The 25613-nt window shown below is 44.4% G+C and overlaps 1 protein-coding gene across 1 annotated transcript; it reads right to left on the bottom strand.

The window, feature by feature from the left end:
- Positions 1-18: 18 nt before the first annotated feature.
- On the bottom strand, positions 19-17904 carry Nup50 (nucleoporin 50). The gene is made up of 8 exons (XM_057792356.1): positions 17658-17904; positions 13948-14026; positions 11691-11774; positions 10683-10872; positions 8585-9229; positions 5526-5607; positions 4333-4451; positions 19-3208 (listed from the first exon to the last, which is right to left on the bottom strand). Exons 2-8 carry the CDS (start codon positions 14014-14016, stop codon positions 3000-3002), a joined length of 1398 nt encoding a protein of 465 aa, XP_057648339.1. The 5' UTR covers positions 14017-14026; positions 17658-17904; the 3' UTR covers positions 19-2999.
- Positions 17905-25613: the final 7709 nt, after the last annotated feature.

Here is a 25613-nt window from a genome sequence, read left to right as displayed (position 1 = left end):
ACTGTCAAAGGCCCAGTTTTTAACTTTCCATTTATTCACATTTCATGGGTTGTTACACTTCCTCACAGGCCCATTCAAAAGCTCACACACACTGAGATTATACTGTCTGACAATTCAAGTATTTTTAGCTTTAGAAAACAATTTCCTCTTTCAGGTAAAAAGCAGATTATTCTATGTGATTGTTAAGAAGTCTTACATCCCCTTTACAAATCTGTCTGCATAGAGGACAGTCCTCAGTTTTGCAATTGCTTCTGGAGAGCACATGGTGGCCTTGTGCAGAGCGTGGGGCTAGAAGATGCCTTGAAAAGTTCCCAACTTCACCTACGAGTAACAGAACAGGTCATTTCCTTAAAAATCCCACTTCCAGAATTAGACTTGGTCTGAGTAGGTAGGTAGTCTGTAGCCTCAAGGGGGCTATTTCTCATCTTCAGAAATAGTAATATAATGAACAAACTGGCAAGAACAGACTCCTTAACCTTCAAAAGGTAGAGGAGGCTGTCAGGGAAAAACCTGACAAGGTAGAATTTTCCCCTACGCTGCAGCAGGCATTATTTTTGGCACGCAGCATGTAAAAAATAGGATTTAGAACTGAAACTGTAGAACAGAAATCAGCCCATCAGCAGTCGGACCTGTTGCTGACACAGCCACGGTCTGTACGGTGTGGCTCTCTGAAGAAGACCGCGCAGGGCTGAAACTTTGCTGACTGGGAATGTGCGAAAGTGTGATATACAGTGTGGGAAGGCCCAGGCTCGGCGTCTGCACCCTCACCATAGAGAACACACACTTCCTCAGGGAAATTTTCAAACTAGAGATTAAAAACCTCAGTTCACATTAAACACACAGTAGGCAAATTTATAACATATTAAAACATCAATGGAGGGAGAACGGAGAGCCCTCCAGGGGACTCCTCTGAGACTTCATAGTGACTCACGCTTGGGTGGAGTGCAGAGTGCTGAGCGAGCTCCTAAAGCATAGACACAGTTCCGGTCACACCACCTCTCCCTCTAATTCTCGCTTCCAAAAGTGATAGCTTAGCAGCAAATGTGCTGGGAATGTTAGGAAAAGGGAAGCCACACTCACTAATTTACAATTAAAATGGACTAGGGAGCTTAGAAGGCAATCCAGTTGCAACCTTTTTTGCTTATATTCTTTTGGTAAATATGCAAGGCTTGGGCAGATGCTCATAGAGCATCACCACCATGAATAGACAAGTTCCTGAAAGTGCCTGAGAGTCTGACACCGGTCAGCCCCATGGGCATGTGGCTACACGGTACTGTCTGAAATGCGTTCCCCTCATTTCATCTTTGGAAAGCTGGGCAAACCCAATGTGAACAGAGCAAGGTCAGTGATAACAGAAGTAGCAAACTGCTTGCTAGAAACCAATTCTCAATGCTAAATGGCAAATAAATGCACAGCACCTCCCCAGGTCCACACCCCACGAAGCATAAGCATGCCATCTGCAGATAAGTGCCAACCTGTTGAGCATAGAGGTGTGGCAGTGATAAACCCTACCCCGCCCCCAGGCAGAGGCAGGTGGATCTCTGAGTTCAAGGTTAGCCATGGCTACCTAAATAAAAGTTAATTAGGTTTCATTCTCACTCATGGCAGTGCAGTTTTGAGAAAGCAACTGTGCTGTCAGGTTTCGTGACTTTGCCCAGGTCAGAGCACCGTGTATTGACTAGCTGAGCACTCTGGCACCCTGGGCACTGACCCTGAGCCTTCAGAAAAGATCTGGTCCTAGTGATGAATGGTGTCATGAGGAGTCAGAGTACAACTTTAGTCATTCAATCTCTCTCTTTTTTTTTTTTTCGAAGGGGGGGGGTTACTAGGTAGCTCAGGCTGCTGTGAACTCAAACATCTTCCTGCCTTGGCTTCTCTGGCACTGGGATTACCAGCTAGGCAACAAATCTTGCATTTAATTGAAGTCTGGTCTTCAGAGAATACAAGTATTAGTAACCTTCACTGCTCTGTAGTGACATGAATGGCCCGTGCAGAACCATGGCTCTATTCCAAATGGACACACTCAGTACCTCATCCTTAAAAAAAAAAAAAAAAAAAAAAAAAAGTTTTCAGATGCCAAGTAACATGCTGCAGTCTGAAGCTGTAAACCCAATCAGGCAATTTCCCCACTCCCACACTCTTGCTTCTTGTGAGTGCATGGTTCCTAAGAGGACTCCATTCAGACTGTGTCCATGGGGCTCACCAGGGCAAAAACGGCCAAGAGCACACATCCTCTTTCAACTTTTTTTCTTTTAAAATAAAGGCTTGTTTGTGATATAGAAATGATATTTAAAAAGTCACCAAATTTGTGCTTTTAAGATCCATTATTCCTGACATCCCCTTCCACGTTAACTGAGGGGGGTAAAGTAAGAGCACCTCCTGGATAAAAACGACAAAACCCAGTCTACACTGCCAGCTCCCAACGAGCCACTCATGTCCTTTCCATGAAAAGGCAGTTCCTAGATCAGTCAAACAGCCCCAGGTCAGAGGCCATCACCTGCCAACAGGCTGATGACAGAGACACCTTACCCACAGTTCAGCACGGTCACAGTGTGGCGGCTTGGCGTTTGGCAGGAGTGCTCATCACGGGTCAGATAAGCCCACAGGAGGGGAGCAGATGGGTGTCATCTGGGGTGCTGTGGGACACTGCCATGGGTCTCCTGGGGCAGTCAGGAGAGCAGAGCCCACAGCGGCCTGCAGGAGCCTTTGGAGCGCTAACTGGTACCCTGACTGCAGTCCATTAAGAATCACTTCGGTTAGTTTACTCAATGAACCAACATTAAAAAATTCTTCCCAAATTTTTCACTTGAATGTATTTTGCTTAGTTTTCAGGAAGGGAAAAGAGCTGACACACCCAGGTTTTATTGGCCTTAATCTTCCTCACAGAAGTTTCCCATTACCTAGAAATTCTCAGAATGTCACAGTAAGAAGAAGAAAGAATGTGACTAAGTTTGGGGGCAGAGGAGAAGCAGCAATGTGGCAACATCCCTTGGTCGGCTTCAGAGCTCAGGCACCTTCTTCTGCAGTAAGATCTTGTGTAGTTCATCTGCATCCTCGCTCGTCTTCACCCGAATCAGCATGGTGACTGGGACTGTGGGTTGCTTCTCATCAAGTGGGGGGTTGGGGACACAGACGATGAGGACATTGTTTTTCCCTGTTCGGGTGCATGGCATATTGGGTGGAATCAGAACATTCAGCAGTATGTTGCCTTTGAATAAACAAAGGAAAATATTTATCAAAACCCATATAAAAACAAATGCATCAATGAAACAACTTCTCAATGTGTTAAAAGTTATGGCCATAAAGGCTTTCATTTCCTATATGCTGGGGTGTGACAAGCAGTAGGGAGCTGGGGTTGACAGGCACATTCCACCACAATCTCCCAGGCAGGAGCCCTGTCCAGAGCATCACTGGCTTGCCCAGATCTTCATCATTTCATGGAACTTTGGATGAGTGGTCGGCAAAGATACAGTGCTTCTCACCAGCACTGCTCACCAGGCCAGAGTGACATTATGGTGATACTGCCATAGCTAGTCAAGTCCTAAGAGAGAGAACCCCAGGAGTCTTTTGGTGCTGCCCAGCAATCTCTCACTACTGACCACACATCACAGGCTCACCGCTATCACAGCTATTCTAAAGGACTGTGGCAAGGATCAGCTTGAGTGGGGTAAAGGTGACATTCTTGTTCTACAAAGATTCCCAGGGCTGGAGAGATGGTCCCATTGCTAAGCATGCAACACAAGGACGAGTTCCAATTCTGAGAACACATGCTAAAAGCTGGGGAGAGCAGCACATTCCTGTAATCCTAGCTTAGAGAAGGGGTGGGGGGTAGGAATGAGGGCTGTGGCACAAACAGGTAGATCCCTGAAACTCACTGGCCAGCCAGCCAAGCCAAAATCAGTGAGCTTCAGGTTTAGTGAGATCCTGCCCCAAAAATAAAGGTAGAAATTGACTGAGGAATGAGACCTAACAACCTTGGGTCTTTACCTACAAATCCTTCCTCCCACAAAGACCTCCGTAAACTGAAACCTGTGTACTTCTCCTTTGTATTCATCAAACTGTCCCACATACACGCCACTCCTCACACTCCAACATATGGAAATGAAACCCTTTGTGGTACTTTTCTACTATAGCTTTTAACAATACACCTATACTGTGTACACAATGTTCCTGACAGTCAAAACCACACCCATATTAGTAACCAGAAGATAAATCTGACCTCATGATCACTTTCATAAGACATAACAAACCCCTCATTATTGAGCTTCAAAATCCAGAGAACCAGAATCAAGGCAAAACTCTCTACAGGAACCGTGACGGTTGTGCACCCACCTAGGTTGGTGTCTGCCCGCACCAAGAGCTGAGTCTTCTGATTGGCCGTGGGTTTTAAATGCAAGGTTCCCACTCCCTTCTCTTTAAATTCATTGTCTTTCTTGTAAAATAGTTTACACCTGTGGGAAAACAACAGTTATGATCAGATAGTCAACAAGTTAGTTTGCTGATAACCACTGCTTACCTTCCTGAGAGCCAACTGCAGTGGCTAAGAGAATAAACCCTTCTTTACCAGATTGATGGTATCTGAGTTTAAAAACCAGACAGTTATTCTACAATTTACCCCATACACAGACCTTTCTGTGTAGTGCGGGGATGGAATCCAGGATCTTGGGCATGCTACACAAACTCTGCTAAACACAGTCCCCTCCAAACTCTTTTAATACCAGAGGCCACCTTTCCTTAGTCAGTCAACATCTCAGCTGATCCACTTCTCTGCCCTCTCATGTGCCTTGGTCCTGCGTGGCAGAGCAGACTGGCCCTTTAAGGACAGGTACAGACATAGCAGTCTGTCCTACGTCTCTCCCACATTGTTTTCCCCTTTTTATTTTTTCAAATTCTCTTCTGACCTTCCATTTTTGATCCCCTAAAATACTGAGAAAATCTGGGATAAGCTGTGACTATGGATAAAGTAGTGCGCTGTTTTCCTAGCCAGTATGTTAAACGCAGATACTTAGGTTATTAAGAAAAAGTGGCCGGGCGGTGGTGGTGCACGCCTTTAATCCCAGCACTTGGGAGGCAGAGGCAGGCGGATCTCTGTGAGTTCAAGACCAGCCTGGTCTACAAGAGCTAGTTCCAGGACAGGCTCCAAAACCACAGAGAAACCCTGTCTCGAAAAACAAAACAAAACAAAAACAAAAAAAAAGTGGCCAGCCCTCTGGAAGTAGAGGCAGGTAGGTCTGTAAGTTCAAGGTCAGCCAAGGCTGCTAATTTAGACCCCACCCCCCCAACTCAAAGCATACATAAACAACAAAAAGACAAAATTAAGCCACGCCTTTAATCCCAGCACTTGAGAGGAAGAGGCAGACTGATCTCTGTGAGTTGGAGGCCAGAGTGAGTTCCAGGAAGACCAGGACTACACAGAGAAACTCTTGCCTTGAAAAAAACAAAAATAACCAAACAGGCCAATCATTCTTCCCTGTTGCAGCTCAGAGTGTGGCTGGAGAGCAGCCTGCAGCACACAGCCCACTCACTTTTTGGAGTAGAAAGCATCGTCCTCCTTCACTTCAGTCACCACCACCTTGGGCGGCTCATCATCCTCTTCTTCATCGCCACCTGGCACAGAAACAACTTAGTCAGCGACGCTTGTTCCCCACCCTGAACATCATCCAGGAATATCCATGGAAGCTGGTAAATAAAGACTGTGAACACCTTACTGTTTTACGGGAAGAGGTGCCAACTGGATTTTATTTTGTGAAATTTTAAACTTATTTATTTATTGTGTGTGTACCTTGTAGGGTTTGGTTCTTTCCTTCTACCATGATGCTTCCTGAAATAAAACTCAGGCCATCAGGCTGGGAGGCAAAAACCTTTACCTGCTGAGCCATCTCACCAGACTTAATAATATTTAATGGTAAGCTATTTCTCTATTATAAAATTACATCGAATTTGTAGGAAACTCTAGAATAAAAACCATTCTTGCTTTTATGACATTCACCAAAACACACTTAAGTATAAAATTATACACACTCAGGTTGCCTAGTGGGGAATCTAACCTAAAAAGAGCACCCAATACCATCCTTGCAATATTCTTGTGTCCAGAGCCACACTGTGCTCAGGGATAACCAGCATCAGCAATGGCCAAAAGGGCAAAAGTGATTGATTGTTTTACAGGTCACGCTTGTCAGAGAAGCTGCTGCAAAGCTTTGACTAAACTGTCACAGAGCTCAAGGGTCTTGTACTACAGGAACCTGGCTCACTGACAAGCAGCAAGGGCACATTCTTTCAATAAAGCTTCAGCCACAGGGGGTACTGAGACACTGCTGACACACAAACAGGAAGGACACCCTCAAAAGAAAGGCAGCCGTGTAAAACCTGCCAGACTAAAGCAATACTGAGGACTTGGATCCAAGATCGAACTAAAGATCACGAGGATCTATCTCCTGGCAAGCTTCAAATTGATTACTCAGCTGAGCCTCCCAGGACTGGGGAAGTTTCAACAAATTCCAAGTCTTTCTGATGGTAACCACAAGATGGCAACAGTATCGGATGGTGCAGTGTGCAGGATAGGGCATGAGACAGCTGCCTATGATGGGGAGACACTCTTATTTAGAGGCAGAGGAGAAATAAAAGGGGGTCACTTGGGGCTGGAGATACGGCTCAGAGGTTAAGAGCACTGGCTGCTCTTCCAGAGGTCCTGAATTTAATTCCCAGCAACCACATGGTGGCTCACAACCATCTGTAATGAGATCTAGTGCCCTCTTCTGGCATAATACATAAATCTCTTTTTTTAAAAAAGGAGGGAGGTGGTGCTTATTGGACCATCTACCCTGAGGGCCTGTGCATATACTTAAAGAGGAGTTCAGACAAGGAGCACTGGTGGCAGGCCCAGGTTGGACAGCACAGTGGTGCAGTCAAATGTATGTATGCTCCCCTGGAGAACAGCACATTAGCATGCATCCTTGAGGACTCAGTGGTAGGGCCTACTTACTCCAAGAGCAGAGGAAGTCAAGGGGCTGGGACTTAGTCCCTAGGTTTGACTTTACCCAAGGCTCAGGCACCCCAGCAGAACTGTCACCCAGAGGATGCAGCCTTCTGGAGGGAAGGCCACATCCATACCTGAGGGGAACGCTGGCTTTGTTCTGTTGCCATGGAAAGTAGCCAACCCTATTATGTCATCCTCACAATTATTTTTACTATTTATTTATTTGTACTGATTTCCTTATATCTTTGTATTATTTACACATTTGTGAGTGTATGTGCACATGTGTGTGCAGGAGCCAGTAGAAGTCAGAAGAATTCTGCAGCTGGAAACCAAACTTGGATTCTATGGGTCCTATGGAATAGCAAGGAGAGCTCTTAAGAGCCCCACATTTTTATATTTTGGACATCAGGGCCATCGATTGCTCAGCTTCGAGATGTCCCCTCTGTTCCACAGGCATCTCCACTGCCAACTGTGTTCTTGGATGTCCAGAGGCTTTTAGGCTTCATGCAATTGTTTCTCTCGTTTTACTTCTACTGTGGCCTCAGGTCATCCAACGTTGTTCTTGTCATCGTCTCCCCTCCCACAGACGGTTCTCATTCACACAGAGGAACATTTAACTATTTATATTTAAAACACTTAACTAGTTCTATCAAAAATTAGAAACTTGCTGGCTGTGGTGGTGGCTCACAACTTTAATCACAGCACTTGGAAGATAGAAGCTGGAAGATCTCTGTGAGTTCAAGGGCAGCTTGGTCTACCTTAGCAAGCTCTAGGACAGCCAGGAACACATCAAGAAAAACAAAAAAACAAAATCCCTGCCCCTGAAAATTAGAAATCTAATCCCTCAGCACCACTAGTCCCAATGCAAGTACCCACTGCCTGCGAATGGCTCGTGACCAACACACTGCACAGCGCACACACTAGGCATACCTATCATTTTAGAAAGTGTTACTGAATGGAACTAACTGGTCCTGTGTTATGAAGAACAAACATGAGCACTGTGGGTACCAATATCTCAGAAGAAACCCTGCAACTGTGCCCATCACCAAGACCTGACATACCGGGTATAAAAGGCCCAAGGACACTAGTGTGATTCACAACAGCAGAGCCTTCCTTTGGGGCTGAGTGACCCTCCTTTTTAGCAGGTCTGGCCCCAACATTAATTAATTTAGCAGGTCTGGCTGGGGAATCTCATTTACAGTCAAATTCCTAAATACAGTCAACTCCAATGGGCATTCATGTTGAGCTTTTTCAACAATGTCAATTTTTCAAACCATTTTTAATCTGCTTCTTCTATACACAGCACCACCTGCCAATGCTTTCCAGTCAGCACGATAGAACTCCAGTCTGCTCTGCAGCCATCTGTTCACAGCCCTTCACTACGCACCTGGAGCCCCGCCCACCTCATGAAGACAGAGGCTATGCTACTGGAGCACATCATGTCACCTCTCTCCGGCAGAACCACACCCTTTGAGAGCTTTGAACACCCTATAAAACAGGCCTTGCTCTACTTTAAGGATAAGGATGAAGCAACTGTGACACACACAGAAAATGGAGTGACCTTCTCATTAGAGCTGCACATACATGAACCAGTGGCTTTGTATTTACCTCTGCATTCACTGCTGCTGCCTCCTGCTTGACTCTCTGACGCTTTAGCAGAAAATGGTGAAGACGCAGCTTTACTTTGGGCAGATAAACTAGAGTTTCCAGGGGAGAATGAAAACCCAGTCAGGGAGCCAGAACTTAAGGAGCCCAAAACTGAGCTCTCAATTTTCTTGCCGAAATTAAACGAGGCACTTGTTGCTCCTTGTGCTATGTCGGATTTCTTTTCTGCTGTAAACTCCACCTTTTCAGATGTGTCCTCTGCTTTGTTGCCACGAAATGAAAACGGTGACTCTTGCTGCAGTTTTACTGAACTAAAAAGAGAGGGGGGCTGCATTCCAGTTGCTGCCCTATCAGTCTGACTCTCAGAACTGCTGCTGTCTCCATTCTCAAGTTGCTTCTCAATCGTTGCCAAGTATCTCTCATAGTCCTTAAAAATGGGCGTCAGGTCACAAAGCGGGTTGGTATTCACGTGCTTCACTATCCAGTCCCGGACAGAGCAGTTCAAGCCAGCCAACTGCTTGTGATAGGCATTCCCAGTGCAGGCTGTACTGGAAGCGGGGCCAGAGGACAGCTGATTGCTGCTATTACATTTGGGACTTGAAATCTTCTTATCAACCAAGGTAGTAGGACCATTCACAGCAAAAGAACCTGTAAGAAGTTAAAGTCCAAACACTTTAAAAGCAGTTTGATCAAACCACGTAGGGGTTACATGTTTTTACTGTGTTTAGACAGAGTCTTGCTATGTAGGCCCAGATAAGCTGGAACTCACCACTCTGCTTCAGCTTCTTGAGCAGGGACAACAGGATGCCACCAGGCTCAGCTACAACTAGGTTTTTGTACGGCTTTTATCATGCTCTGCTTTCCCTGCTACTGTTCACCAAGCTTGTGTCATAAACCAATGCTGAGGAACTGGATATCTAGCAAATGGTCACTAAGGCACTTAGTTCATTCTGCTTAGTAAGGGCTAAACAGGCCAGGGGGTGCCCATGCCTGCAGGAGGATCCAGAGCTCAAAGTCATTCTCACTACCCCCCAGCTAAAGGCCAGCCTGAGTTTCTGTAGCTGAGCTGAAAACCCATCTCAAACCCACAAACACCAGGCTGCATATACTTTTAGAGCCAATTCTCTATGTGAGTCCCAGAAGTTGCTGACTAGCTCATCCAAAATAGGACTGGGTATTCAGTATTCACTCTTATTTCCACAGGAGAAGAAAAGCTACGGACACCATAAAAATTAATAAAGATTTGGTCTGAAAAAGAGAAACCTCTTGAGAAAGAGAAATGACAGCTCAATCCACAGAGCTGACAATCATACAGGTGGTAAGGAAACCTCATAAGGGTTGGGGCAAAGTTCTGTTCTTGTCTTTGCAGGAAAATACTCATCTTCAAAATATCAAGAGATCATGGACATCTAGATGCCTAAAGGAGAAAAGATAACTATCCAGAAAGGATCTCCAAGAGAAGAGAAATCTGACTTCTGATGAAATATCATCTGCAGGGTAAAATTTCATTACCTAAACATGTATATATCTCTACTTAAAAATTAAAGCTGGCTTTGAAGTTGGACAATGGCTATCCTTCTCTAAATCCAAGCATGTTGTTAAAAGAAAACTTCAGAGTTTCTGTCTCATATCAGGAGCCATCTGGCATGGGACAGAAAGAAGAAAGAATTTAGGAAAGATTTTACCTCATAAACATTTTTGTCTCTATCATACCTTTCATTGAATATGTCTATATGAATATTTAAATTTTCTACAATGAACAATGAGGTAAAGTAAAATAACTGGGGAGCTGAGAACAGAATCGCTGTGTGCTGGTGCAAAGGTGTGTTCTGCTGGCCCACTTGCTCCATGCATCTCCCTGAGTCTCATCCTTTTACTGCTGTCTGAGGACACAGCGCTAGAAACATTTCCCCAGCTAGGTCTGATAGCATACACCTACAGTATCCCAGTATTCAGAAGGGTGGAAGAGGAGAATGGGGTTCAAGATCAGCCTGGGCTATATAGCAAGATCCTGTCAAAGACAAAAAAAATAAACAACCTGGTAGCAGAGTTCTCTTTCAGCATCTATTTCAGAGGGAGTCGGAGAGGGAGGGCTACTCACCAAATGCGGCCTTGGGCTCCACTGCTGCTGCCTTTGAGCTGGAGAAGGGTGTGGCACTGGCTGTGCTGTTTCCATTTGTCAGTCCTTCCAGAGGCTTCCCTCCAGCGCCACTACCAAATCCAGAAAACCCTCCTCCTCCAGAAGGCACAACCAAACCTTTAAAACCTTTAAAGGCTCCTCCACTATCAGACTGAAATATAAAGAAAGCACATTTTAGACAGGTAGATCTCCCACCCTCAAATAAGTGACAACAGTATCTCAGAAAGAGCACAGAGCTCAGAAGTGATGGCTCTGCCCCTATAAGCTACTAACACAGCCCAGACAGGAGCGAGGTAGAGACAGTGCCTCTAAGGACAAGCTCTCATAGTTGCCTTCCTAAAATAGCCAGGAGAGATGGTCGCAATTGCTAGATCTGTATTTAAAGGCACTGCATATATTCAAACATTACATATTCATGTACCTGCCACTGAGCTCCAGAATAACTGGAAATATTCCCAATACAATTAAACGCCATGCATCTTTTCAAAGAGCATTCGCCTAAAGAAGCTCTAGAAACACAAAATTAATTAAAAATTTCACTGTTTACCTAATTTCTCAAGAATTTTGTGTTTTCAAGCTGTTCTCAGCCTACAGAAATCTGAGGAGACCACACTGCAGACTCCAGCCTTTTTACTGTTAAGCAACCCAGTACAGTCTCTGTCTTTTCCTTCCTGCTTCCTTATTCCTGTCTTTAGCAAGCTCTTCCCTTGGCTAGCCTGTTTAGTCAGCAGAGATGCTGTGAAATTTACATTCCTTATGAAATTTGACACAGATACAGACACACACACATAGCTAAACCTTCTTAATTTCCTAGACAGTCTATGTTCTGGTTGGTTTTTGTCAATTTGACACAAGCTAGAGTCATCTGGAAAAAGGAACCCCAACTGAGAGAATGCCTCCTATAGGCAAGTCTGTGATTCATGTTCTTGATTAAATTAGCAAGACACCAAAGCTGCAAGAAGCACTCACTTCAAATCCAACATTCCTACGCTTTGCCTTCTTAATGGCTCTATTCTTCAAGACTTCCTCACTGGCCACTGAGAATGTTCCCACCTGCAAGAATAGACAAATTAGCAGAAAATTAAGTCCAAAAGACGATTAAAAGCTAAATATAAATACCAGAACAGACACGTTTATGTGGTATTGATGATCTTAAAAGAGTTGACTGCTAACACATTAAGAAATAGCTCACATCTGATATCTACAGATTTCTGTAGATTTTAATTCTAGTCAGGTGTTATGAATCTTTTGCAATCTACAAATCCATACTTCGAGTTCCAACCCAGAGATAGGAATGTGATTTCTGAAAAGATAAACACCACTGCATGTCTGGTGCACTAATGGTCACGGCTGGCTTCCTCACATCTTAGACATTATAGTCCTTAAAAAAAATGGGGGGGAAGGCACTAACAAGGTCACAGTAAAATGTCTTTATCAACAAGACATAAGAGCTACCATCCAAAAGCTCCTAATCGGTAGACACTGAACCCCATTCTGAAACCAGGAGCCTGAACCTTACTACTACATTTTTAAAAACATTAAGTTGAAAGCGGGGCAGTGGTGATACATTCCTTTATTTTATTTTTTGAGTGTGAAGTTTATTGAGAAAAAGGAAATGGGAAGGGGAGAATGAGAGACAGAGAGACTGAGAGAGATGGAGACAGAAAGATGTCTCCTCAGAGAGAATGGCAGAAAGTAAGAGAGTGGGAGTAGGCAGGGTTTGTCTCCAGCACACCCCTTTAATCCCAGCACTTGGGAGGCAGAGGCAGAGGCAGGCGGATCTCTGTGAGTTTGAGGCCAGCCTGGTCTACAAAGCCAAGTTCCAGGACAGTCAGAGCTGTTACACAGAGAAACCCTGTCTTGAAAAAGAGAAAAACCCAAAGCAACAAAAAACCAAACCAAAACAAAAGCTGACACAGATAGCATCCACTTTTTCTTTAGAGAATGGGATCTTGCACGTGCTAAGCTCTACGACTGAGTCACAGCCTTCGCTCACTATTCTGGAGAGCAGTCCTGGTTCTGCCTACCTTACCACTGTCACAATGACCCTAGTCAACTAGAGCTCTTCAGTGTGATGAATGTGCTTACAGTTTTATCTCATCGATTCTCTCACCTATAGGGTAGAACTAACTAGTTCCTGTACAAAATTCTCATCTAGCTAGGTGTGTCAGCTCCAATCAATTAGCTCCTACACACAGCAGGCTGAGGCAGCAGGACTGACAGACAGTTCCGGTCCAGCATGAATTACAAAGTGGGACTATCTCAAAAACAAAAGTACCCTCATCTACAGGTATTTCGGATTGTGTCAACATTAAAAAGGACCTCCATACCCAGAACAAAGACCATTTGGCTACATTTGCCCAATTAATCTAATTGACTTCCATACTCATTCAGTAGATCCTGTTGCATTTTTTCACTATTAGACACTTTAGTGTCAAAACAAACAATTATATGGCAGTGTAGAGCTTGTTCTCCCAAAGGCTGTGCTTAAGACCAAAGACTTGATTAAAGACCAAGTCAGTTAAAGGTCCTGAAAAAATATTAACTTCCCAGTGGTTTGCTTTCCTAAACATATCAGTATCAAAAAGGAAGACCCCATGAATAAAGCTGCAAAACACTGTTTATTCTCCGTTCCTTTTCCCTTTACCACCTCACCTAGCTGTGTGCTATAGAGCTGGAGTTAGCTTTGCTACAAATTTTCTTAGTGAACTGGCCTACAAGTATTAACTTGCACAAGAGACCTAAAACTGCAAGGATTTCCTCACAGAAGGCAACTTTAATTTTGCTGGCAAAGAAACTACAACACTGATAGAAATTCTAGTCCAATCAGTGCAACTGCTGGGGCGCAGAGCTAGGATCTGAACAGCAAACAGAGGGCATGAGAAACACTGAAGCGAGGGGAGCAGGGAGAGAGCAGACTGAGGTGAGAACTGCAGACTGCCAACTCCATGACGGAAACACACGAAACCACAGCAAAGAATGCTGCAAATGTCTGATTTCTGCAGGAAGATACTTCTCCACACTCATCAGGAGCACACACTAGGAGAAAAGCACAGTCACATGTGAAGAACAAGTTTCTACAGCAAATGCATACAGCTCATGAGGAAGCATCACCTCTCCTGCTGTGTATTCCTAAAGGCTTTAAAATTCTACCACATTCTTCACGGGGAACGCAACATGAGCTTAAACGCAGACAGCAAGAAACCACTAAGGAAAGGCTCTGTACCTCTTCAGCTTCGTCTTCTTGATCCCAATTCCTATCTGTTAATTCCTTCTCAGCAATTCTTTTGGCCATTTTTGTGAACCTAGATTACAGAAAATAGAAATAAGATGTTTGCTTTTCTGCACCAAGATAGGTCTTACAAATAATTTTGTCTTCATTTATTTTGTAATAAAATCACAAAATAGAGAAACGTAAGAAAAAGCAGTTAACTGGTTTTAAGCAAATGAGCTTTACTTAGAGGGCTTTGCTCAAAGGGAGGGAAATATAGTAGGAAATTAAGGAAAATATGGAGTTAAGAGAAGCTAATTTTACTTTTTTAATTAATTTTTTTGTTACAAGTAATTTTAAAAATCTAGTCCAGCCGGGCGGTGGTGGCGCACGCCTTTAATCCCAGCACTTGGGAGGCAGAGGCAGGCGGATCTCTGTGAGTTCGAGACCAGCCTGGTCTACAAGAGCTAGTTCCAGGACAGGCTCCAAAACCACAGAGAAACCCTGTCTCGAAAAACCAAAAAAAAAAAAAACTAGTCCAGCGCTGAATGTGGTAAGCATGCTCCTGATACAGTGGAAACGGCTTCAGTGAGAGCTTTGTCAGGCTGTAGCACTCCGGTGGTGCGTATTTAATCTCTATGAAGAGGCAGGCAAAGACATCTGAGGAACACTGGCACTCTTTCTGAAAGGAAGCCAACTCCATTCAGAAAGATTAGATGAAACATCTATTGATCTTTCAAAATCTACAATATTTATGCAGTATATTATACATAAAGTCCTTAAGTCAATGTAAATATTTTTGTCATAAACAAAACATTTTTAACATTTAAAATTCAAAGATGATCCATAAGTTTATTCTTGGATTAAGGATTTAACAATGTACTGGAAATACTTTAGTAACATGAATAATTTTCTTTTATTTTTTTAAAGATTTATTTATTATGTACACAATATTCTGTCTGTATGCCAGAAGAGGCCACCCTATCTTGTTACAAGTAGTTGTGAGCCACCATGTAGTTGCTGGAATTGAACTCAGGACCTCTGGAAGAGCAGACAGTGATCTTAATCTCTGAGCCACCTCTCCAGTCAATGAGTAATTTTCTTAAGGCTACAATTGATATAAATGTCTTCCAATTAACATTTAATTGCTCTGAATTACATATTATGAAAAGGTAAGACATTACTCACAAATTCAGAAAATAACATGCTTCAAAAATACACCCTCAGGGTGGGAATGATGACTTGGCAGGTAAGGGAATGCACTGGTATTGCAGAGGACAAGTGTTTGATCCCCAGTACCCACCAGAAGCTCACAAGTACCTGTAACTCCAATTCCTGGGGTACCTAACTCTTCTGGATTCCACAGCTGAGTAAGCACTCACACAAATAATAAATCTTTAATAATGATAACAATGACGATGACCGTAATAGCCAGGGATGGTGGTGGCACACACCTTTAACCTCAAGGTTAGAGTTAGAGGTAGGTGAATCTCTGTGAGTTCAATAGCAACAACAGAGGCTGAAGAGAGAGCTCTGCAGTTCAGAGCACAAACTACTCTTGCAGAGGACCTGAGCTTTATTCCAGCACCCATGTCCAGCAGCTCACAGGCTGTGGGATCCAGTGCCCTCTTCTAGCCTTCACAGGTACTGTGTACACACACACACACACACACCAAATAAAATGGAAAAAAATTAAGCCCCATCAGATCTGACTGAGGGCTTTGATCTAAGCGCTGTGTGGGTTCTTCGAGTCTCAGCAGCAGCACCAGCAGCAGGACACCTGTCCAGGCTGGCAGTATCTGTCAGGACTCTTTCTGACACTTTCTCCATTCCCCTGCCCTCAGAACAGCAACCCACCACAGTGGGCATCCTCGAACAGACACTAGATCCCATCTTATCCATCATCCAATGCTCTATATCAGAAAATTGGCAACTACAGAATTCGTTTCAAATCAGAGATTTCCAAAGCCCTTCACAATCTGATGTGCAGGGAGGGCTCTGGCTTTTAATACATCCCAATCTTTTACATTTCTCTTATACTTTTTTTTTTTCTGATTACAGAACGAATGATTAAAATTGAAAATTCTAAAATACACAGCATGAGTAATTGGGAACCCTCTTCTTCTACGCCCCCAATCCCCAAGTGCAAAGTTGACCCAATCAGAAATAGCATACTTCATAGAATTCTTCACAGGTAAGGTCTCTGGATCCATCGGGAGATTTTCTACTCATTACCTATCATCAACAGCAGAGGGCAGAAGAGGCGGGCAGGGACCAGTTAGAGTCACTGTTTCATGATGTGGACAAAAAGGATGGTGGAAACCGCAAATAAAATACGAAGTAAAACTTGAGCGTCTAACTCATACTTGAAACTAAAAAGTAACTACCATAATAAAACAAATTAATGAAGCTGAGGCCATTTCATATTTATTCAGTCAGATAAACCAGAAGGCAAGAATTTTAGTTCGGTTTACTGATGACTCCAAATGTCCCAACCCTGCTTGACTCACGGCTAACTGTTGCTGCATCAGTGATCGGAGGCATTACATATCCGAGAAAAAGACAAGATAAGAGTGGCACTACAAGATCCAGGACAGAGTTTGGTGGGACGAAAGGAGTGCTACAAAAAAACTACTAAGTAAGATAAAAAGCATAGCTTAGAATAGTGCCTGGAACACAGGAAGTGCATTGTAAAAATTAAATAAACATGCTTGATTAAAAATAAAATACTCTTTACTCTTTATACTCCCAAACCCAAAAGCTGTAGCGTGGGAAAACAAAGTAACTCGAACTATAGGTTAAGCTTTTAAAACACATTTCACCAACAGGGGTGATGGCAATGGGGAGGTTGAGGCAGGATGAGAGAGCTGAAGCCAGTCTTAAGTCACACAAGTTCAAGGACAGCACTGGAGCCACACTTAGCAAAACCTTGCCTTTAAAAACATAGATACCAAATACCTACTTATTCCTCCAAAAAGTTCTTTTCCTCTTTCGAAAAGACATCTTTGCGAAGTACTTGGAACACGTCCTGGTGCTAGAGACTTAGTTGCTAGCTATTATAGCTATTATTAAGGCTTTTCCTTTTTTCTTTGGGAGTGCTGGGGACAGAACTCAGGTCCGTGCTAGTCCAACCTTCGATCACTGTGATACCGGGGAAATCTAATCCCCATAACAAATGAGTTACACCAGCAGCCAGGCAGAGTTTGCCAAATGTCCGCGTTTGTGGGTAAAAATGGCACCAAGTTATGAAATGCTTTCTAGATCGGAAGCGCTGTAGTTATTCGGAGAAACGAATTATTCGTGAGCGATCGCTTCCTGCAGTGAGCGTGTGCACCGGGTACAGTCCTGTGCTCAGAGAGGAACTTCACGTGGGCTACTCGCGACAGCGAAGCGCACATCGAGGTCCCTGAAACCGCCCGGGAAGCCCTAACCTCAAAACCGGCTCTGCACGAACGCGAGTGACCAACGGCTTGGGAACGCTGCAGTGCCACCGGGGCCGGCCGGGGGCGGGCGGAGGACGACGTGTGAGGAAGGCAGGCCAGGGGTGCGTCAGGGCAGCCCTACTGCCGCCACCGTCGCCGCCCCGGCCGAGGCCCGAGCCCCGCCGAGCCCTCCTCTGGCCAGGACGCCGCCGCAGGTCGCTGGGCAGGCCCGGCTTCACAAACAGCCGGCCGCGTCGCCAAAGGCCAACGCCGCCCCGCCCTCCCGGCCTGCCCGGCACTCACCTCTTGGGCGGCCGCCGTAGATCGTGCTGGGTGCCGGGCGCCGCGACGAGCAGGGCCGAGGCGGCGGTCGCGGCCGCTGGGAGCTTCCGGGGCCCTAAGCGCCTCCGAGGACTTCGTGGTCAGCAGGCCTGGGAGCTGTGCGTCTTTGAGTCCGACACTGAGGGGAAGAGACATCCGCTCAGCCTGAAAGCCGCTACTGAACGCTGAAGAGAGCTCTCGGAGCCGCCATTTTGTAACTCGAAAATATCCGTCGGAACCAATTCGAAAAGGGAAAAAAAAAAGAGGAGGCAAGAAACGCCCTCGTCCAACTACTGCGCAAGCGCGTCGGGGCCTCAGCCGCCAGCACGGCTTCCTAAGGGCCGCGGCGTGTCACGTGGCTCGCGCGTACTGCACCCCCCCCCCCTCCACCTTGGAAACGGCCGCTGGGAGGAGCGTGAGTTTCACGCATGGGCGCTGGAACGCGGGCTGGGGGAGGGGAGCGGGAGGGGCAGAGCCGGCGCCTCCGGCAGCGCGGGTGAAACACGTTGGTCACGTGTCGGCCGCCATCCCGGTTTAAGGCAATCGCGGGCAAGGCGCGGGCGGGAGGACTCGTGCGGTCAGCCAGTGACTCTGGCGGCCGAGGCGGCGGGATCGGGGGAAACTGGAGGCAAGTGCAGCGTGCTTCTCCCGCGGATGTCCCTGCGGGGTCTCAGCGCGCGGCGTGGAAGCTGAAAGTTGCTGCGTGGGACTGGAGATCCCCGAGGGACAGGTTCTCACGGGTCGCCTGCCCCCGTTGCTGTCACCTGATAAGACATCCTCCGATTGCCTCCTTGGGAGCTGTGGAGGTGAAGTCAATTTCCCAAAGCTGCAGGACCAGTTGGGGCCAACAGGAGATGAAGTTCCCCGGGGGATGCTTCGGCTGCGGGACCAACACCTGCGTCCTGGATTAGGACTCCTGGTTTTGTGCTTTTAACTGACTGCGGTTCAGTTGCACAAAGGGATTCCGGGTGGTCGAATTCTTTTGATTAAGGTTTAAAGAGAATGTCAACCAGAAGACACTGTTGTCATTAGACCCATCATTAACCATCTAGAAATTATTTTCAGAAAAAAATAAGCATTTCTAGAGCAACAGTTCTTAAGTTTTAGGAGAGGAGGAAAAGGGTTCCAAGTAGAAATCAAGTCTCTTAGTTTCAGGCTATTTCGTCTAGCAACCCCTTGACAAAGACAGTGAAATAATTGATATGGGATTCCCCTCTGTATTCTGTGAATACCATTGGTGAATAAAGAAACTGTCTTGGCCTGTTGATAGGGCAGAATTAGGTAGGTGGGGAAAACTAAACTGAATGCTGAGAGAAAGAAGGGTAGAGTCAGAGAGAAGCCATGTAGCCCCTCTGGAGACAGACACGGGAACTTGAGCCAGTTAAAGCCACAACCATGTGGAGAAACACAGTAATAGAAATGGGTTACATTGGGCTGGAGAGATGGCTCAGAGGTTAAGAGCATTGCCTGCTCTTCCAAAGGTCCTGAGTTCAATTCCCAGCAACCACATGATGGCTTACAACCATCTGTAATGGGATCTGGTGCCCTCTGCTGGCCTGCAGGCACACATGCAGACAGAATATTATATACATAATAAATATAATATGTTAGAGTTAGCCAATAAGAAGCTAGAGCAGTCTTTTAAATAATATAGATTCTGTGTAATTAATTCGGGGCTGAGCAGCCAGAAACGAACAAGCGCCCTCATAACAATAGAGAATAGTTGGCACAGTGGTAGAGTACTTGCCTAGCAGCATATGGGAAATCCTAAATTCAAACCCAAAGCCACAGAAAGAAAGAAAAAAATGATTGCACTTATTACTTACATGGGTTCTGGAATCAACTGACTGCAAATTAAGCATATTCTGAAAAATTGTGTTGAACGTGTGTAGAATTTTTCTTGTCAATCTACACATTTCGACTATGTCATTAACATTGTATTTGTTAATACAAATTCTCCAAAGTATCTGAAACCAGTCAGGTCGTGTTGACTTCCAACCAAAGTCACAGTTTTTGGAAGGCTGAGGCAAGAGGATCAACCCAGTTCAGCCTGAGAAATGCAAAATCCCTCTTCGAGACAAAGTTTCTCTGTAGCTTTGGTGCCTGTCCTGGAACTAACTCTTGTAGACCAGGCTGGCCTTGAACTCATAGAGATCCACCTGCCTCTGCCTCCTGAGTGCTGGAATTAAAGGTGTGTGCCACTACCTCCTCTCTTTCTTCTGTAATACATACCAGAGCTGGACATGATGGTGCACCCTTTTAATCTCAGCACTTGAGGACTAAGAGGCAGATCTCTGTGAGTTCCAGGCTAGCCTGATCTACCTAGTTCCAGGACAGCCAGATCTACACAAAAAGACCGTGTCTCTAAAACACAACAACAGCAAAATTAACCAAAAGGGTTGGGGATATAGCTCAGAGGTAAAGTACTTGCTATACTTGTGAGGCCCTACATCCAAGCCCCAATACTAAACAAAAGCCATAAGTAAATTAGGTAGTAGCCCACACCTGTAATTCCACTACTCAGTATTGATGAACAAAAGCCCGGCTGGAAGCCAGGTTCATTGACATTAGATGTCAGTGTGAATCCTGCCTGCAGTCCAGGTTATGGGCAGTCTTACATAGTAGTTTTAGGAAACATTGAAATCCAGCTGTTGATAATCTGATAACTGGAACAGGATTGCAACTTCAAGGCCATGTTGAACTGTTAAGTGAGGTCCTTTTCTCCAACAGATAAACCTGTAAGTAAAGTACATATGTGAACACTGTGCCACTTCATATAAGAGCCTTGAGCAGGCTGGAAAGACGGCTCAGTGTTTGAAAGCACTTGTTCTTTTAGAGGACCTGGGTTCAATTCTTGCTTAACTGAAGTACATCAACCCAATATATGGTTTTTGTGCTTTAAAGTTTACCCTGAGCAAGACTCAGGGCTACAGTGGGATCCCGAACACACAGCGTAGTCAATGGTCAGCAAATAAAGACTTTCTGTTGGCTTAAACCCATGTCTGAGCATCTTCTCTGGGAATTCAAAACATTCATACTTCAAAATAATTAAATTTAGAGAAAGACAACACAACTTAAGATTGTATATCTGCAGGAATGGGCACAAAGGTCCTTGGGCTCATGCATAAGCGTTAGGAAAACCTAGAATGTGAACATACAGGGTTGTCTCTTCAAAGGAAGAGACGTATAATCTGTTTTCCACCTTGAAGGCTGGGAATGGAGGTGATTAATAGCTTAGGTGACCTTTGTGCTATTTGTACAGCCAGGCTACACTTGGTCCTTGCAGATCCTCATAAACAGGAGGTATCTAGTAGCCTAGTGACCTTGTGCTAACTGTATGACCAGAGATGACATCAGATCCTCCCCTGTTGGAGGAGGGTGCCACTTGTTTGTCCCGGCCTCCCAGAACCAAAGTAACCACACAGAAACTGTATTAATTAAACCACTGCTTGGCCCATTAGCTCTAGCTTCTTATTGGCTAATCTCTTACATATTAATTTAGCCCATTTCTATTAATCTGTGTATCGCCACGTGACAGTGGCTTACTGGCAAAGTTTTGGCATGTTTGACTCTGGCAACGGCTCCGTGGCTTCTCTCTGACTCCACCCTTCTTTCTCCCAGCATTCAGCTTAGTTTTCCCTGCCTACCTAAATTCTGCCCTATCAACAGTCCAAGCCAGTTTTCTTCATTCATTAATGGTAATCACAGCATACAGAGGGAAATCCCACATTACCTCCCCTTTTCTGTTTAAATAAAAAAGGAAGGTTTTAACTTTAACATATTAAAATTACATATAACAAAATGGGGATCAAGCAAGAATTACAGTTATATCTATTTTATTTTTTATCATAACTAGGGAAAACTATATTATTACTATCTATTCTTCAACTCTATCAAAGACTACAGAAAACTATATTACCTAAGTAAACAGGAAGTGCATTGCAACCAGCTTCCAAAATTCTAGAATTGGCAGAGACATTTCGCTGCCTGGACAGTTGCCCAATGTCTGTACTGTTGGGACATCCATCTTCAGCCTACAGGCCCATAGTATCCAGCAGGCTTTTCCATGAAGCAGGAAATTTCAAAGACAGTTCTGCCTATATTGGCAGTTTGTCAGTTTTTCTGTGCCCTGCAGAATGTCTGACAGACTTTTTCATGTATCAAGAACCCTGAAGGATTGTCTCACTTTTAGGCAAGTTAAGCAGTCATTTCTCTGTGGGTCCTGTTTGCCCAGTTGAGTAGTACAGGCAAGAGCAGTTTCTTGCCCAAACGGCTAGCAAACTCCATAAGGAGCCTTTTCGATGCCCATCTTTCTCTTGAAGTAACTGGTGCTGCCAGGAGCAGATGTGTCTCACTGTCATGAAAAGACCTAAGTTCTTAAACATTTTAAATGCCATATTCTGATGGTCTCTGAAAGATTTGAAGAATACCTCTCTAACTGAAATATATCTCTCTACATCTAGAAAATCTAACTAACATTAGTACAAGCTTGACTATTATAGATGATGATCTATTAACCTGTATTTCTTAATTATACATTACATTTTTAAAGTGAACTACACAATCACAACACCTAAATTGAGAGCAGAAATGTACAAATAACAAGATTGACCTTAAATTTGTATCAATAAACTAAGATCTATACCAATGCAAAATTATTCATATCTATATCATATCCCCCTTTAAATGTAAACAAACATTTATAGACAATATTTGGGAATATGGGTGTAGTTTTCTCCATACTGCTTCCTGCTGATTGTTGGGCATAGTAATTTTTGAGAGTGTTCATGGCGACCTTTGGGGGGGGGTCTTGTTCCATTAAACCATACCAGTATAGAAGCAATCCACAGGTTCTCATCCTCTGTGGAAACAAGAACTTCTTTTCCAAAGCAACATATCCTTAGACCCAAATTTGGAAGTCATGATGCCTTTATAATATATATGCTGGTTTAGCTTAGCCACCCATATAATGAAATGTCTCTCTGTACTTAGCTCATTCACAGTCAAAAAATTCAAAGATGGCACAATAATACACATAATCCAGACTCTGTAAATTTTCCATTTTTACGTGGCTTATTTTTCTTTACTCCTTTTAATCTATGACTATCTGTACTCTGTTTCTTTAAAGACTTTACCCTTTTTTTAAGCATTAACCTTTATGACTCTCTATATTCTTTTTCTTCTCTCGTCCAAGGTCCAAGCCTTGTATATTTATCCAACACTATGACTTATCTGGATTTGTCTTTATTGCATATCTGTAATTCTTTACTGTCCAGAAGCGCTTTTTTGTTTTGTTTTTAGAGACAGGGTTTCTCTGTAGCTTTGGAGCCTGTCCTGGAACTAGCTCTTGTAGACCAGGCTGGCCTCGAACTCACAGAGATCCACCTCTGACTCCCAAGTGCTGGGATTAAAGGCATGTGCCACCTCAGCCCAGCCCAGGAGCGCTTTTTAAAATGCTAAGCGCCTCTTAAAACTTAAGATGCGCCATTACTATGGTATACACAGTACTTTCTGCTTGCCTGCCCTATCTAAAACTTAAGCTGTGCCAACATATAACAAAATTGACCTTAAATTTGTATCAATAAACCAAGATCCATACCAATGCAAATTATTCATATCTATTTCACTCCCCCAGGTTATTAAGATAACATATGTAGTCTATCTATGGAGCCCATCTTCATAAAAAAAGGTGACATGTACTTTGTCTCAATGTAATTATGCCAGAAGCTTTATTGTTACACAGGATTGTGTTACTTTCCCCCAAATTACACTGTATGTAAATATACCCAAAATAAACTTCCTTAGAAGTTTGAACCAACATGGATAGCTGAATTGGATTGGATCTTACCTCAAGGGATTGTTACTCTGCTGGCCTTGGTATTTGCAGAGATCCTCAAATGTGGGCACTCCTAAAACCAATTTCCTTTTGACACCGAGGATCTTAAAAAGTAACTCCTATACTGGACATCTAAGAGGGTTGTTCCTAGTCAGTACATTTACTAACATTCAGTAAGAATGGGATATCATGGCTCATGCCTTCAATTCCTACACTACCATCCTGGTATACATGCAAGGTTCAATGGAACCGTTGTGATTCCCAGTAGAAACATCCAAGCATCTTGCCTTTGGGACAAAGACCTCTAGGCCAGCAGGAACAGGAAGCAAAAATTTTTCCAAGTCACTAATGTTAATAGATAGTAATGTTGCTCCCATTTCCACCCCTTGCTTTTCAGAACCCTACCCACTAGACCACACATGGCTGTGAGCACCCGTGTTGGTTCTGTTCCCATCAGCCCTGACTAATACAGTAGCAGAGCTTTTGCATCACCTCTGCCGTCATGTCCCCCCATCCCACTAGGCTCCATCTAAATCATCGCCGAGCCTGCCTAAGCTATGAATAAATCAGTGAGTGGCTATGTAGGACGGACTTTGAAGCATTCATTAGTTTGTTTGGTGGAAACACGGGGGTAGAATGATATTCTAGACTAAGGAAATAACGAAACTCAATGCAGAGAGTTCTAACAGGGCAGGTCGTAGGCATCACCGTAGGTCAGCTTGCCGGATGTGGGGAGTGGGGAAAAAGAGCAGGTTGGGGTATAACGCGAGGTCTCCTGTAAGGTTTCTTATAAGTTTTTATTACTAATTCAGAAAGCTCTGTCTGGATGTGACAGAAATGACTTTAGTTTTATTTAGCTAAAAGCATCTTGCACTGATAGCTAGCTGTCATAGTACCAGAAGATGCTACACAGGCTTTGGTGGGTGAGGTGGGGGTAGAAAAAGCATCAGGCACTTTACCCAGAGGTGAGCCCTACAAACCACGGCACAAAGTTTCCAGGCAAGATGTCCCTACTGGTGCAATAATGGGTAGCACTCTTAATTAAGGCATGCTCCTTAAGAAGGAATTCAGGCCTCATGTTGTAAATCCTATAGCTGAGGAGGTCTTGGGCCCTAGGGGCAAGCATATAACTGTGGTCTAGCTAAATTGCCACGGTGTCAAGCTGCCTGCTAGATGCTTATGTTTATACCATAGATGAACGCTATTCCCAGTCTAAGAGAAGCTTCTTTTTGCTGTGAATGATGGTGAGGGCAGAGACGCATGGCTGCAAAAGCTGCTGTGGAGGAGCGATGGTTGAGTGCTCAGCCCTAGCCAGGACACTTATACCACCCCCTCTAAGACTCGAGGGTCGTTGTGGAAGAGGGGACAGAAAGAATGTAGGAGCTGTAGACTAAGGAGGGGGCAGTGAAATGCATGATTTCTATAGCTGTGACGGGCTACTGTGGGCTTGCACAAGACTGGGTCTCTCAATCATCAATTATGGATTGGGGTAGGGCATGGGCCCCCCTGTTGAATTATTGGCTACTGATGGATTCTGCGTGTGGCAATTATTGTCTTCAGCAGTAATAGTTCTAAATACACATAGTGCCGGGCGGTGGTGGCGCACGCCTTTAATCCCAGCACTCGGGATGCAGAGGCAGGCGGATCTCTGTGAGTTCGAGACCAGCCTGGTCTACAAGAACTAGTTCCGGGACGGGCACCAAAGCTACAGAGAAACCCTGTCTCGAAAAACCAAAATAAATAAATAAATAAATAAATAAATAAATAAATAAATAAATAAATACACATAGTGATCCCAGTTAAAAAGATCATAAAAGACATGCCTACGGGAAGTAGTTGTAAAGAGCAGGGATACAGGGGTAGGAGGACAACGGGAAAGGGTGAGCAATCAGAATGCACTTTATACGCTCATGGCATGGTTAAAGGTCAAGTTCAGTGGAAGAGTTCTTGAAGCGTCTAAGAGGGCCAGGGAGATGGCTCAGTCAGTAGACAGCTGGCCCCACAAGCGTGAGGACCTGAGCTCTAATTCCCAGCACTAACACAGAAGCTGGGCATCCTCACGTCTTCTTACTTTCAGGAACAGTTTCCTTCCCCTGGTCTGC

The sequence above is a fragment of the Chionomys nivalis genome, chromosome 17, assembly GCF_950005125.1.
Source record: "Chionomys nivalis chromosome 17, mChiNiv1.1, whole genome shotgun sequence".
Classification (NCBI taxonomy): Eukaryota; Metazoa; Chordata; class Mammalia; order Rodentia; family Cricetidae; genus Chionomys; species Chionomys nivalis.
Note: the sequence above shows the minus strand (reverse complement) of the source record. Positions and strands in the feature narration are given on the sequence as shown.

What these genes read in the sequence shown, in the direction of transcription:
- Nup50 (XM_057792356.1), bottom strand. Translation starts at nt 14,016, where the DNA reads ATGGCCAAAAGAATTGCTGAGAAGGAATTAACAGATAGGAATTGGGAT. An exon ending in CAGCAGCAGTGAATGCAGAG is followed by an intron (nt 5,608 to 8,584) that starts GTAAATACAAAG and finishes TTTCTGTGCCAG; the next exon opens with GTGGCGATGAAGAAGAGGAT. An exon ending in GATGCTTTCTACTCCAAAAA is followed by an intron (nt 4,452 to 5,525) that starts GTGAGTGGGCTG and finishes GTTTTCCCACAG; the next exon opens with GTGTAAACTATTTTACAAGA.